Below are 16,236 nucleotides of genomic sequence, written 5' to 3'. Positions count from 1 at the left end.
CTGCATTGCTGCATTGACTAGTGTGCTGTTAGTTTGAGCTTGTTTTCCCTCTGTTTTGTAGTCTGCAGTTTTCTCCCTCTTCCCCATATTTGAAGCACACATGTTGCAGAGCCTCTCATCGTGAGAGATGTTAAACATTTCATGTTTGTAAGTAAATCTACTTCATATATTGTAGGGGGGGGAAAAGACTCAGCCTGATTTGTTTCTGTGTGAGTGTGTGTGTAGTGGTGGTGAGGAACTGATCATTGTTTGCATTCTGCTTACAAATATTAATTAATGCGATTGTGAGGTACATTTCAATCTCTGGCATTCCCCAATACAGGACAGAATGATTTACACCAGCTATGTCTTCCCTGAGCCCTGGGAAAAGCAACTGTTGCTTACTGGTAGAAAAGGGGAGAAAAGGAGAAGCAATCCAGATTATGAAAAGACATCTGGTCTTGGCTCAGAAGCAGTAAGGATAAAGAGGATACACTCCATCTGTGCAATTTGGGAGAAATAAAAGGAATTAGCTTCCCTTTTCAGTTTAATGATGCTCATCCAGTCACTCCGTCACGGGAGAGGAAAGGAAGAACAAGCATGGATTTCCTGTTTGCAAATTCCTTTGAGTCCTGAAGTCAAAGGTGAAAGTTTGAAAACAGTTGCAAAATAGGATCTGTAGTATACACTCCGATTAAAAGAATTACAATACTTCTAAACTGGAATATATCACTCAGCCTACTGCTGTCTCAATCATCATCAACAAAAAACCCCCTCAAAACAGTCACAATAATTTTTGGGATGGGTGGATATGATATTGAAGTGAAATGCCCACACTCCTTAACATGACTGCCACCAAAATAACAATGTGATGTTGAGTCCCCAAACTGAAGCAGACCTTTTCTAAAAAACCTTTTTGTTTTAAAATACTGTATAATGATGGTAACATAGATGTTATTCAAACCGGAGACAAGCTTTTGTTGAAATTAAAACTGAATTTTATTGAACAGATGTGTCAAACAGATGCTACTTGAATAAGTTTGGAGGTCCTGTCCCTGCAACAATAGAAGTAGCTAAATGAAGTACAGTTACACTGCCAAAAATGAGTGAAGTTATCCCTTTGTTGAGATGTGGTGCTGGAGAAGTAGAGATCAAGCCCACTCTCTCCCTGGCAGTCAAGATGACTAAACTGAGGTTGTTGTATTTGCACACATCATGAGAAGGAATGAATCACTAGAAAAGACAAAGATGTTGGAAAAGGTAGAGGGCAGTAGCAAGAGAAGAAGACCACACGCCAGATGGATGTACTCAGTTAGAGGCCACAGACCTAAGGCTGCAGGACCTGAGCAGAACAATGGAGAACAGCGGGTCTTGGAGATGTTCCATCCACAGGGTTACCATGAGCTGAGTTCACCTCAAGGGCAGTTAACAACAACAACCCCTTAATTACATTACATTTGTAATGTTACTTAGTTATGCCTCTGTTATTGTGGTAAAGAATAATTTGCAACAGGAGCTTGCTCCTTCTAACATAAATTCTGGAATCTGTTAAGGAGTTAGAAAGCAAACAAAACAGCTTCATTTATATACCGCTTCATACAATAGTGTCTGAGCAGTTTACAGCTGTAAACTAATTGCTCCCAACAATCTGGGTACTCATTTTAGTGACCTTGGAAGGATGCAAGCCTGAGTTGAGCTTGAGCCCTTTTGCTGGTATTGAACTCACAACCTTATGGTTTTGAGTGAGTGGCTGCAGTACAGGCATTTAACCACTGCGTCACCAGAGCTCCTGAAAGCAGGAAGGTAGGAGATCATTCTTCACACAAATAAATTAGTTTTCATCCACTTTTGCTGGAATCCATGCATGGTCACATTATGGACTTTATCACACCACACTGTTGTCCTGCTAATATAATATTCTTTGCAAAAGCACTATGTAATCAGGCAGTGGCTTCATTAGGGCTGGTGTCACTCAGTGAGGCAACTCAAGGAATCACCCCCATTGACTTCCTCCCATACCACACTATACAGAATCCTTAGTAATATTTTTTGTACTGATGTTATTCACAAATCATAATTCCCATAAATGACTGAATGTAATGGTAATAGTTGAAACATGAGATATGATAAACCAGTAATAAAGCATGCCCTTGGCTTATGTAGGGGATTCCCCCCCCCCGCATAAGCTGAATTCCGCGCATGCTCAAACCCCATTGGAATGAATGGGGCTTGTGCATGTGGTGGTACAGAGGTGTGGCGGTGCATGAGCGCCACGAGCACATGCCTCATTTATTCCAATGGGACGTGCCGCCCCTTGTGCCCTGCGAGCTGTTGCGCAGCTAACTGTGTGAGCTCAAATTTGCATATAGCGCACCCACGTATGACACAGGCGCACTGTATAGCACAGGACATCATGTCTGTTCAATTGCTGCTTCTCATTTCCTTTGCTTCTGTAGTGCATCTTTTATTGACAGGGAAAACCTATCAATAGGCACCTCATATTGTTCCTATTCCAGTAGTCCCTCTGAATAGGTCCCTTCCACAGCAGTAACTATTGATGACAGTCACGTGGTATGGAGGAGCATGATTCTCCTCATCTTCTGCTCTTCCCTGCCTTTTTACTGTTCCCAAGCAGAGCAAAATTGTCTATTAAACAAAGATTGCTGGCCTGAAGACTGAGTGCCCTCCCTCCATAACTGTCATCTTTCGGCCGTTGAGGGAGAGAACAGGCTGGCCCAACGTCATCAGGGGCTGGCCTGAAGACAGAGTGCCCTCCCTCCATAACTGTCATCTTTCGGCCGTTGAGGGAGAGAACAGGCTGGCCCAACGTCATCAGGGGCTAGCCTGAAGATACAGTGTATCTTAATTGTAGATTTTTCTTGTACTGTTATATAATTTTCTTGTACACCGCTATGATCTATTTGGAATAGCGGTTTATAAATAAAACATATTATTATTATTATTATTATTATTATTATTATTATTATTATTATTGAAGGCCAGTTGGAGATTGCTGCCTTCCCCAAGTATATAGTAGCCAACAAACAAATTCGGGTTACTTCACCCGCTGTGTACTTGTTTCAAATTACTCTCCCTAAATTTAGGGGAGCTTTTACCTTGGCCTGGTTTAACGCCTTACCAACAGCAGTATTGGAAGGCAGATTCAGGAAAGTGCCTTACAAATCCCGTCTTTGCCCGTGCGATACAGGCGCAATTGAAACCATTGAACATGTTCTTCTATACTGCCAGTTTTACAAAGATATCCGTCTCCAATTGATTGCCCCCCTTTTGGGAAAATACCCGGGTCACCCTGATACTTTTTACATTAGCAAATTGTTAAATAGCCAGGCACCCGAAGTGATATTCAGGGTAGCAAAGTTCTGTTATATTATATGTAAACTTCGATCCCAAATGGTAAACGGGAACTAATATAGGCAAACCAGTAAACCTGTTAGATTAAGATCTCCAGGTAAAGAACCTGAGAGGTTTTGAAGTTCGGCCTCGGTCTTGCCCGAGTTTAATGATTGTTAACCAACATTAAGATTATAATATTTCAGATTCTGGTTATACTCGTTTTCTACCAGCAAGATTGCTATTTTATTTTGCTTATGTCTTAAAATCTGTGTATATTATAGACATAAAGATAATGTAAGTGTACTGAAAGTAATGAAGTTAATTATGTGTAACTCGTATGATCTTAGGCCAATTTCAGGAGAAATGGTGATTAGCACCAGATTTGCTGAAATTATTTTGAAGTGCAAAGAGTTTTATTATGATTTTAAATGAATTTTAAATGAATGTACAAGTGAACTATGCGATTGTTTATATCCGAGTGCAAAAACCTGTAAAATTTTCAGTGTCTTTTGCTACAATTCTGTGACTACTGGTCAATGACCGAATAAATTTTATGTATGTATGTATGTATGTTCCCAAGCAGATCAAGATTGTTTTTACTTCATGCCTTTTTAAACAAATTTGGTAACTGCATAATGAAAGCAAAAATTTTAAAAAAACCTGAAAGAAACAGAGCAAAAACAACCTCGGCAAAGTCATGCATGTGCTGAAAGTCATGGAAGGCAGGGCAGTGGAGCCAGTGCTAAAGGGATCATGGATTGCCAAAGCAGTGTACTCATGTGATTAAAGAAAAGTATGATCCTCAAAATTTTAAAACTGCTATGTTCCTGTTTTGCTTCACTAGTCTCACAATTATTGTGAGAAAAAAGTTGATGTGATAAAGTCCTGCATGGATGAAAAGATACACATGTCAAATGGTCTCACACCAAGATAATGACAGAAAGGAGGCAATGCCATATAGTAAATCCCAGCAACAAACACTATCAACCAGCTGTTATTGCAGTTTATTGTGATAAGGTATTCAGTTTCATGGTAACATGATATAACTATTCCAAGCTAGTCGGCTGCAAAAGTCCTGTGCATAGGGCTTTCCTTAGTCTTTTAGAACAACTCTTAAATCACTAGAAAGGTCCATGCTGCTGTGACTGAGTTCAGGGCTTTTCTAAGGGTTTAAGAGCAACCCTTAAAACTCAGGATGTGAATAGTGGGGCCCTTCAGGTGCTGACCTATAATTCCTAACATTCCTCACCATTGTCTATGCTGGCAAAAGGTGTTAGGAGATGCAGTTCTAAAACATCGAGAAAGTTACACATTTCCCAGCCCTTCTTTTAAAAAAGTATAAGCACAGGTTGGTCATTGGGGCTAAGATCTTTATGGATTGAGGCAAGATCCATCTGGAGGCAGCCTATATAAAGCTTTGATTATAGCAATGTTTTTCGAGTCCTTGAAATGCCAATAGAGGTATTCTTCCCAAAATCCTTCTCACTTCCCTTTAATCATTGCCTAGGTAAAATGAAATTGCAATGTTACAGCTACAGAATTCAGAAACAAATTAAATGTTGAATAGATTCAAAAAATACCATTCTGCAATTGGATATACAAGTCAGTCTCATATTTTACAGGTGTTTGGTGCCTCTCCATGTAAATATCCAATCAAAATACCCAGTCAGATGTTTGAAGCCCCCCTTTTGTACTCGAGAAACACCAATTACTGAATATAAAGACATAATTTCTCATAAGAATTGCATTGAGAGGTGTGAGGAGAGGCAAGAAAAATGCATTATGTATCAGAAAATGTACTATTTGCATTCAGTGAATGCATGTTATTTTCCAGTACCAGAAATTACATTTCTTCCTCTATGTGGCTTACTTTTTTTTTGTCCTCATCTATGCTAAAAGAATGCCATTATCAGAAACCAGATGCCACATGAGATATGATAAACCAGTAATATATTAAATGTAGAAATAGATAATGTTCTTATTTGAATTCTGTGCGAGACAGAAGGTGCAACAGTGATTTTTAAATGAAACTTTTAGCATACCTTAGAAGTTTATTTGGGATTCCTTAGATATGGCTTAGGGCTCAAGGTATTCTATTGCATCATTCCACACACAGACGTTGCCTGGACTGCCTGTTGAATTGTAATTGAATCCTCTACTATATCTGAAGCCTGCAGACTAGTTTAGGAGCTGAAAATAAACAGTGAGGCACAGAAAATTTGGCCTTGATAAGAGTGGGAGCGCTTGGGAGCGGTTCTGAGGTAGTTCAGAAACAGTCAGCATAGTCAAAACTCAGTAGACGATCACACAATACCAAAACTGGGAAATACATGTAAGATCTGTGGTACACTCTTTTGGTGCCTCACACATGTTGCATGTATCCAAAGACACCACAGTTCTCTGAATCATGTACGTACCTTATATTTGTACCTGGAAATCAATTCTCACATAACATGTAGAAAAGAATTCAAAGATATGTGGAATACTATAGGTATTGTAGGATATACAAAACCATATTTGCTGGTTCTACAAGTAGTGGAATAGTTGGGAACCAGAAGAAATATGTTCAGAAGTCATGGACATAAAAAAGGAAGAATTCAGCAACACCCTTACCGTGGCCCAAAAGAAAGAGAAGACTTAGTGGATAACAGATTAAATGCTACAAGCAATTAAGGAAAGAAGGAAAACAAAGGAAAAGGAAGACAGGAACAAAATCAGAACCATAAATCCAACTGTTCAGTGTCTAGTATGCAAGAATAAAGTGGACTACTATAACAATCAATGCAAAGAAATCAAAGAAAATAAGAACAAAAAAGAAAAAAACAAGAGACCTCTTCAGCAAGATAAGGGAAATGAAAGGGAAGTTCAAACCAAAATCTGGAATGCTATATGACAATTACAGGAACACACTACAAGACCAAGAAGTAATTTTTAAAAATGCTGAATGCAGTATACAGAAGAGCTATGTAACATAATTTAAAAAAAACACACGAATGACACATGGAATGAATAATCATATGATGATGAACCTCAAATTCTAGAAAGTGAAGTGGAAGCTTCATTAAAAGAAACTGGGAAAAGTAAATCATCAGAAACAGAAGACATTACAATTGAGCTGCTACAATCCACACGTACAGAATCTAGAGTTAACTAAAATAAGTCAACAAATATGGGAAACAAAAGGTTGACCAACAGATTGGAAACATTCAGTATACATCCCCATCCACAAAATAGGGGACACAAGAGACTGTAGCAACTATAGGACGATAGCACTAATTTCCCACACAAGCAAAACTGTGCTTAAAATACTGCAACACAGATTCCAACCTCATCTGGTGAGAGGAATCCCAGAGGTGCAAGGAGGGTTCAGGAAAGACAGAGGCAAAGCCTTTGACTACATTGATCACGAAAAGCTATGGAATGTTTTCTAAGGCCCCTTACAGACAGGCCAAAATAAAGCTGCTTTGGGTCACTTTGGAGGTATGCTGTTTCAATGATGCATGCGTCCTAAGAGGCTGGAAGCCATGCCAAAGCCATGCTGCAGTCCTAAGGACTAGAGCACAGATTTGGCACAGCTTCCGGACTCTTAGGACACGTGCATCATTGAAACAGCATACCTCCAAAGTGACCCGAAGCAGCTTTATTTTGGCCTGTCTGTATGGGACCAAAGACATGTAAATGCCAATACACTTGATAGTTCTGTTGAGAAAGCTATACTCAGGACAAGAGGCTACAGCCATAACAGACTACAGAGAAACTGAATGGTTCCCAACAGGCAAAGGAGTCATGCAAGGCTGCATATTATCACCATACTTGCTTAACCTGTAAGCAGAAAACATCATGTGAAGAGCATGGTAAGACTTAGAAGGAAGAGGAGTGAAGACAGGAGGAAGGAACATCAGCAGGTTTCATTTTTGTAAAATAAAATCTCTCTAGCATATCCCTCCTCATGGAAGGGATAAGCACATATTAGGTATGCTGGTGAATTGGTTTCCATAGTAAATTGGTTTCCATGGTTAAAAACTTATTTGAATAATCAATTTCAGCCAATTGGATCTTCATTTGGTTTTGCAGATGACAGTCTTCTAGACAATATTTCTGGAGATTGATTGCAGCCATGCACTCTACCCAAGTTGAAGGTGGATTGATAGAAATAGCTCATTCATAAACATGTTTTGTAGCTTTCTGTAATGCTTAAACATTCTGAAATTTTTCTTTTAACAAAAGAATAAACAAAAAAAATGTAAACAAAAAAAGATGTAGAACAGCAAAAACATCCCTCCTGTCATATGAGTTTAGAACACTGTAAAAGTCATCTTCCTCCAATAAGGATGGACAAATCTGCCAGTTTCCCTTGTTCCCACATTCAAATTTTGCAGATTTATATGAGTTCAGCTCAGAAATGAACTAAAATGAATTCTCACCCATCTTATTTATTTATTTATTTATTTACATTCTGCCTTTCTCCCAGGATAGGACCCAAGACAGCATCCCCAACAACAAATTATAAATATTGACAAACAGTTTGAAAAACCAATTTAAGATCACCACATTAAAACATTATAAAACTGATTAAAAATCATCCAAATGTCAAAAGCAGGTAATCCACACATCTGTATTAAGAACCTTCCCTGCTTAACCATTAAAAGATTGCTTAAATAAAAATGGTATTGCTTGCCAGTGAAATGAAAGCAGGGAGGAGGCCATCCTAGCCTCCATTGGAAGGGAATCCCAGAGGGTAGGAGCAGCCATTGAAAGCTTTCTCTCATGTCCTTACAAAGTGAGCCTGTGATGGTGACGGGACCATCTTTGAGATTTGCCTATCTCAATTAAAGATTGAGATAGGCAAATTTTTCATTTTAACTTTCTTTAGCAATCAATGTTGTGACTTTTGGTAAATCCTAGTAATTGATCAAACTCGGACAAAAGCCTTCTTCTTCCCTAGACTTCATCTTGGAGTAAAAAGTTACATTCATTTGCTAGATGTTACTAACTACAAGCATGTGTGCTTCCAGAATTAAAAGTTTTTTGTAAATAGACTAAACTTCACAAATTATCAATGATTTATGTTCACAAGGAACATCATTCCATAACTGATCTTCCAGCAATATAACACAGTCCTCATTATTGAGATTATTGGGCTCTCCTTGTTTCCAGTTGGTATAACCTACAGGTGCTCCATTCAAATTCACAAATTTACCCTCTGTCTGGATATCATTTATGCCAAGGAAAGCATGCTTTGAATTCTTCTTCATGATTTCTGTCAATGCTCTGTTCTCAGCTGCATTCCTTGAACTGGCAAGTGCTCCACCAGCATGCGCACACAAATCTCTCCCACCGGAGAAAGTGTTTTGCTGGCCAGTTGAAACAAATATTTTCTCACCAACGCTCACTGCCCCCTGCAACAATAGAACTGGAATGAAAGAGAAAAGCATAATATGGTGAGAAAGTGTGGAAACAGCTTGCAGAAAACACAGTAATTGATCCATATGATCCATGAACATGATTCATTTAAACATTTTTTAAAAAGTTGACCCTTAAATGTTTTATTCTGGATGGAACTGGGCTGTATAAACGTTCCTCTGTTTTGCTTCTCCCAATGCTTGTCCCTTTCCTCTCTCATCGCCAGGTACTCTTCGTCTTGTTGTTGCTTGTAAAATGCAGTACATCAATTGAATGAAATCTCAGAAAGATTTATTTATTTATTTATTTATTTATTTATTTATTTATTTATTTTTATCTTGCCCCATCTGCATTCAGGCAATCGGAGCAGCTTACAGAATTAAAAAATTATACAAATCATATCCCCCAACCCTCCCTCCATCTTAACAGATTTTTAAAGCTGTCTAAGGTGGTTATATGATGGATCTCACCCGGCAGGCCATTCCATAGTCTGGGAGCGATACCAAAAAAGTCCTCTGGGCTCCTTCCTGTACCACCAAAAGAGCACCCTAGGTGCTCTTGTGCGGCACGACTACGTCACTTCTGCGCCGCCTCATTTGGAGGCGGTGCGGTTGTGACGTAGTCATGGCGGTGCCCGTGCACATAGGGCGCCGCCATTTTCTACGCGCTCCGTGCATATTAGGATTAGGGGCATCAAGAAGTGACGCCCCTTTCTAATCCTAGTATGCTCAGAGTGCGTACTTTTTGCCCGTATGTAACGGGTCCAAATGTTAGAATTTAGCTTGCTTAGCAGTGCAATTCAATACAGAAGAAAGTCTCAGTGAAGTCAATGGATTTTAGGTCTAAACTGTACAACAGAATTAATGCAGCTTGACACTGCTTTATTTGTCATGGCTGCAACCTATGTAATGCTGGGATTTGTAGTTTATTGTGGCATCAGAGCTCTCTCATAGAATCATAGAATAATAGAGTTGGAAGAGACCGCAAGGGCCATCCAGTCCAACCCCCTGCCATGCAGGAATCCAAATCAAATCATCTCCGACAGATGGCCATCTAGCCTCTGTTTAAAGACCTCCAAGGAAGGAGACTCCACTACACTCCGAGGGAGTTTGTTCCACTGTCGGACAGCCCTTACTGTCAGGAAGTTCTTCCTAATGTTGAGGTGGAATTTCTTTTCTTGTAGCTTGCATCCATTGCTCCGGGTCCAAGTCTCTGGAGCAAGTGAAAACAAGTCAGCTCCCTCCTCTGTATGGCATCCCTTAAAGTATTTAAACAGGGCTATCATATCACCTCTTAACCTTCTCTTCTCCAGGCTAAACCTCCCCAGCTCCTTAAGTTGTTCCTCATAGGACATGGTTTCAAGACCTTTCACCATTTTACTTGCCCTCCTTTGGACACGTTCCAGTTTTTCAACATCCTTTTTGAATTGTGGCACCCAGAACTGGACACGATATTCCAGGTGAGGCTTGACCAAAGCAGAATAGAGTGGCACTATTACTTCCCTTGACCTAGATACGATACTCATACTCTTGATCTAGATACGATACGATACTCTGATAGAACTTATTGTTATTGCGTGCCTTCAGGTTGTTTCTAACTTATGGTAACCCTAAGGCAAATCTACCATGAGGTTTTCTTGGCAAGATTTGTTCAGAGGAGATTTGTCATTCCCTTCCCCTGAGGCTGAGAGGGTGTGACCTCTTGCCCAATGTCGCCCAGTGGGTTTCATGGGTGAAGTGAGAATTGAACCTTGATCGCCAGAGTCATAGTCTACTCAAATCATTATACCACAGTGGCTCACTCTACTAAACTACAAATCCCAGAATTTCATTGAGCCATGGAAGTTAAAGTGGCATCAAACTGAATTAATTTTACAGTGCAGATTAAACCTCAGTCACATTTAAATGTGTATAGGATGGTGACAGAAATAAATACTGTAGAATTCTTGCATACTAAAAAAATAATAATAACCTCAATGTACATTCATTAGTCAAGGTTTTGAAAGTGCTGGCATAGTAATACATGCTTCTATCACATGCATATCTAGTAGCTAGCTAGGTGCCCCTCTTAAGTGAACAATCCGATGCTGTAGATACAGAAATGGAAAAGTGGACCATATGCATCCCCCACAGCCATTCTGTGCCCCAAGGGGCCCTGAGGTCAATTTTAAAGATTTTGTTTGCCCCTCCCCAAAAAAGGTTTTGTCCCCAAATTCCCCAAAATGATCCATAGAGAAGGTGGTAAAACAATAACAAAACAAAATTTTCAAAAAAAGTGGGGGTTTTTGCCCTGGCATATTGTGTGTAAGTACATGTATGAATACTGCAGCTGAACTGGTATATGGCTAAACCTGTGGGCAATTTTGTATCAGGTGGGGACCATTTCTCCAAGGCTCTGTAGTTACGCTACTTGCAATTATACTATTGTGTTTAATAATTAATTTCTTGTTGTACATCTACAATGAGCAGAAACTGGGAAAGATACTAAAAACATAATACAGATTGATTATCTCTTATCTGGAATCCAAAAATCCAAAATACTCTTAAATCTAAAATTGTCCACATGGTGGCTGAGATGGTGATACCTTTGCTTTCTGATGTTTTAGTGTACACAAACTTTTGTTTCGTGCACAATAACAATATTGTGTGTAAAATTACCTTCAGCCTATGTGTATAATGTTTATACAAAACATAAATGAATTTTATGCTTAGACTTGGGTCCCATTGCCTAGGTATCTTGTTATGTATATGCAAACACTACAAAATCCACAAATAAATAAATAAATAAATATCTGAAATTCAAAGCTCTTCTGGTCCCAAGCATTTTGGATAAGGGAGACTCAGCCTGTATAAGGGGTGTTCCACCATGCTAACTTCAATAGCAACCTATTATTTTCACACATATATACGCTTGAATAAATATTTTAAAATAGAGTTGAAAACAAAGTACAGAAGATTCATGTTGCTTCTTACGTGTTTTGGTTTTTCTAAGCTCTTCTTGAAGTGTCTGAATCGTCTTCTCCAAAGTAGCAACTTGTGTTTGAATTGTGTCAATAGCTATGGAGTAAAAGGGGAATGGGAGAGTATATAGTTAAGCACAAATATTTCTATTTTGTTTAAATGGAGATTTGCCATCTAGACTATAGCAATAATCTGTATCTATAATATGTGGTCTTAATTATTTATCTTTCTGTGAAAATTATAGCATTTTTTCTTTCCATCATGGACTTCAAGGCAGAGTACATGGGGTGCCCAGATAGCTAGCTACTGACCATATGGCACTATGCTTCAACAGAGCCCCTACATCATGTGCCTTTAGATCGTGTTCTGAAACATATTCAGCATAGATCCTGAAACCCCTCAATACACCAGGTGCCATGGCTATGCCATGATCTTGGAGCATGGTAACCTAGCTTGAAGTCACTGGGCCTCCAGTCAAAGCTCCATCTGGAGTTTTGCCAGTTAATCTACAGATACCACCTAAAAATGGTAGCTGTACTGCTCTTTTTCTTCACTGTGAGAAGTTAGACATTTTGAGCCAGAATTTGAAGTTGCCAGTTAAAACCAACATGGTGACTCAGCTGGTGTTCACAAATACCAGCTGATTCTATGGGGGATGTTGCTTAGGGAGACAACATCTGCAGGATGGATTCTGATTCTTTGTGGGACATAACTAGACCAACCTCCATGTGATTGCCTGTAAGGTTTGCTGAAGCCAGATGTATCCTATGGCCTGGTTGACATGGAAGCCACCATGTGTAGGACCATTATAACTTCATATTAGTTTGTGTGTGTGAATAACTTCATATTAGTGTATCAACAGTCATTATTGTTTCAAAGGTGGCTCAAGTGTTGCCAGAACTGTTAGAGTCAGGATACACTAACCCCCAATGAGAAACTGGTTGACATGTGACTCACTGCATGTGAACCCACTGGTGGACCTTTGTGTCCCCAGAAGCATGAGAACCCCATAAAATGTATTAGCTGAGCCTACTGCTTCCAAGACAGACATATAGATGAAGAATGGTTCCAAAGTGCCAGTCACTCATGGCCACAAGACAGAGATGTCTTGTGTTTGGGAATATTCTGTAGTTAACATAGTGAGCGCAAAGATTTTAATACCAGTGCAATCAAGCTTTTTGGGTGATGTTGGCATGAAGAATTCACAGGACGAGAGAAGCTCAGCCCATTCCTTACATGCTGTGAGACAATTATTCATGTTTGTAGTTACACCCAAATATAGGTACAAGAGAGCATGAAGGAATTGGTTTCTTACCTGTAGCTTCTCCCTTTTGCCCCTTTTGGCCTGAGGGACCCATAATTCCTGGGGTTCCTTGCATTCCTGGGATTCCAGGAGGCCCAGCTTTGCCAGGGGGACCCTGTTGGCCCCTCACTTCAACTCCTAATGCAAATATAAAACAAAAAAATCACATTGACTTTGGTACCGCCACAATCACAACAAATAGCCAAAGAGAAACCATAAATTGAAATCTGATGTCCTATTCACCATGATAATGGTTGCCTTTATGTGGCTCCTCCTCCTTTGGATTGAGGCTGTCTGTGTTGCATGTATAGGTTGAGTCTCCCTTTATCCAGAGTTCTCAAATCCAAAATACTCAAGAATTGTCCACATGGGTGGCTGAGAGAGTGACATGTTTGTTTTATGTACATAACCTTTGTTTCATGCATAAAACGATTAAAAATATTGCGTATAAGAATACCTTCAGGCTATGTGTATAAATTGTAGATGAAACATAATTCAATTTCATGTTTAGACTTGGATCTTCTCTCCAAAATATCTCATTATCTGTATTCAAATATTCCAATAGTATATTTTACAGCATATAGGAATATTCCTATAGCATATTCGACAAGGGGGAAGCAAATGCGATTTTGCCTATCACATTACAAACTATTGTTAATGCTCCTTTTCCTATAAAACAATTATGCTATAACACTACAAAATTATGCTATTAACACTATCATATTCATTATACCTGGGTCTCCCTTTTCTCCTTTTGCACCATCTTTTCCATCTCTTCCGGGTAAACCATTGAGTCCTGGGCTGCCACACGCCATGACTGTGCAGGTGCTTGTTTCACATCTGTTTGTTTCAGAAACAGTGGCCCATGCCAGTGATGCTCCCACCACTAGGACTTTCAAAAGCTGGAGAGCATACATTGCTAATACCTTAGAAAGAGAACAAGTTAAGAGGAGATTATTTTCTGCCATCATTTTATCATTTCTTGGCCATTGTACAATTCTCTACACAAGTGAGAGAGTACTCTCTTTTGCTGACAAAGCAAAGAATTTGAAAAAGCCACAATTATCCATGTGGGTTTGCCCAATCTCTCGGGCACCATGGACACATCTACATGATCAGCTAGAGTGAAGTTGAAGCCAGTTTTGGACGGTTATGGTATCACCCACATTTAATAGGAATTTCAATTTGGGGAGGTACTACAAATTCTGTTGAAGATCTGCAACCTTTTCACAGAACAAAAATTTCCATTATGATCTGATTGGGAGCCATGGCAATGAAACTATATATAATTTGTACAGACCACTAGAAAAGGAAAGAATATTTGAAAGTATTTTTAAATGGTTGAAAAATGTATTTCTTAAGATCAGGAAACCTTAAAAAAGAGAATCCAGGACTAGTGAGAAACTTTCCAATTTGGGTCTTACTCTGCACAAAATTTACATGGTTTTTTTTTTTTTTGGTTCAGAAAACAATCTTTTCTCTGCAGGAAATAGCATTTTATGTGCATGAAATAACATTTAAGAAAATACTGATTGCAAATTTTGTTCAGACAAGTTCTCAACTACAGATTTTTTGCACAGAAAACAGGATTTTCTATATGGAAAATAATATTTTGGAATATATTTTCTGCATAGAAAATTCAGCTTCCTGTATAGAAATTGATGTTTTATGTGTGTGTGTGTGTGTGCAAAACCCTCACCTCACACTGATATGTGGTGCAGAATAAGTCCCAAACTATGAATAATCTTTGAAAACTTTGCAGTTTCTGAAGACCTTCTCACAGTAGGAATAAAATTGTTAAATTATTTATTGATTTCTCTGAGAATAAAATGAGCAAATAATTAAATCCCTGCAAATTGCATTAGGTTATTATGAACCACACTCATAAAAAGAAAGGCTTGATGGTGGTGGGAGACAGCCATTTGCTGGTCAGAAACCACTGGGTGAAAATCAGTTGTACACTCAAATGTGTATCCAGTGGTGTCTGATGGCGTTCCCATTATTCTGATGCTGAATCTGCTCTGAGCTTTGCGTTGAACTTCAAAGGAGCTATTTAGGTTGTAGAACCATCTGGAGACTGAATTGCAATAGCTCCCCCTCCATTCGCCATGGGGATGAAACCCCATTTTAGTTTCAGATCAAACCCCAGAATGGATTCACTATCTCATTGTCATGGAAGTTACCAAATGCAATTGTGAACGTCTATATGAAAAGGTCAATTATCAAGCTGTCCCATTTTTAGATATTTGGTTAATAATCTATATTTCCTGGATTGGGTACACACCAAATTTGAGCTTAGTATGACAGTCGCTTAACTCTTTGTGGCTGAACTACTTTGAGTGAAGTTTCAGTAACTCATCAAAGTACTATGGAGTCTGGACTACATGGATACTGGCTGTCAGCTTTGTAGTTATTGTCGGTCTGGCAACAGTGCCCCCTTCAGACTAATCTAATGTATTGAGTCAAGAGTATTGGTTTCACATGTAGCATCAATACAGAAAAAGCATTACACTCATGCATTCCCATACCTTCTTTCAAACATTAAAAGTGAATGCCTCAAGAAGGCTAGAAATTTGGCTAAGCATATCTCAGATTTCACCGAAATCACAAGTCATCATATTCTGGGATGTTCAATTCAAGAACTAATTCACCAGAAAAATATTCTGAATATTTAGAATATTCCACTAGGGCCCTCCATTCTGGTAGTCAAGGCCTGCTGTCCCAGCCCAGGATTTCCTCTGCCCCATCTCAGATTCGCCCCTTTTCACTCGTTCCCCCTCACTCCTGGAACCTTCTTCCCCCGTGAGCAAGAGCCATCACTTCTTTAACCAGCTTCAAGTTGAAGACCATCCTGTTCAGAGAAGCATTCCCAGGCATTGCATAACCGTCACTTGCTATTTGATGTTCTTTTGTTGCCTGTTTTATTGAATCATACCTGTATTGCTATGTATTTTATATCTATTATCCTACTAGAGAGGCAGGCTAACTCCAACAGGCCTCCCTGGAAGAAGTTTACCCATCCATTAAGAACTCAAGCCCTCCCTCCAGTCCATCTCCCCTGATCTAGGCCTCGGAGGTAGAGAAGAACTGCTGGCCCTCATCCCCTTCCCCACCACCACTCCCTTCTCCTTTTGTGTCATGTCTTTTTAGATTGTAAGCCAGAGGACAGGGAACCACCTAATGAAAAGATTTTATGTACAGCACTGTGTAAATTTACAGCGCTTTATAAATAAAGGT

General features: G+C 39.3%; 1 protein-coding gene across 1 annotated transcript in view; it reads right to left on the bottom strand.

The window, feature by feature from the left end:
* Positions 1-7,766: 7,766 nt before the first annotated feature.
* LOC121926320 (mannose-binding protein-like) overlaps positions 7,767-16,236 on the bottom strand; it is a 9,419-nt gene continuing 949 nt past the window's right edge. The window contains exons 2-5 of the mRNA XM_042459199.1: positions 13,733-13,925; positions 13,012-13,137; positions 11,709-11,792; positions 7,767-8,746 (exon numbers count right to left, since the gene is read on the bottom strand). Of these exons, the coding sequence (XP_042315133.1) occupies positions 8,373-8,746; positions 11,709-11,792; positions 13,012-13,137; positions 13,733-13,916 (768 nt within the window). The 5' untranslated portion in view covers positions 13,917-13,925 and the 3' untranslated portion in view covers positions 7,767-8,372. The remainder of the gene's footprint in view (positions 8,747-11,708; positions 11,793-13,011; positions 13,138-13,732; positions 13,926-16,236) is intronic.

Source organism: Sceloporus undulatus, chromosome 3 (genome assembly GCF_019175285.1).
Source record: "Sceloporus undulatus isolate JIND9_A2432 ecotype Alabama chromosome 3, SceUnd_v1.1, whole genome shotgun sequence".
Taxonomy (NCBI): domain Eukaryota; kingdom Metazoa; phylum Chordata; class Lepidosauria; order Squamata; family Phrynosomatidae; genus Sceloporus; species Sceloporus undulatus.
Note: the sequence above shows the minus strand (reverse complement) of the source record. Positions and strands in the feature narration are given on the sequence as shown.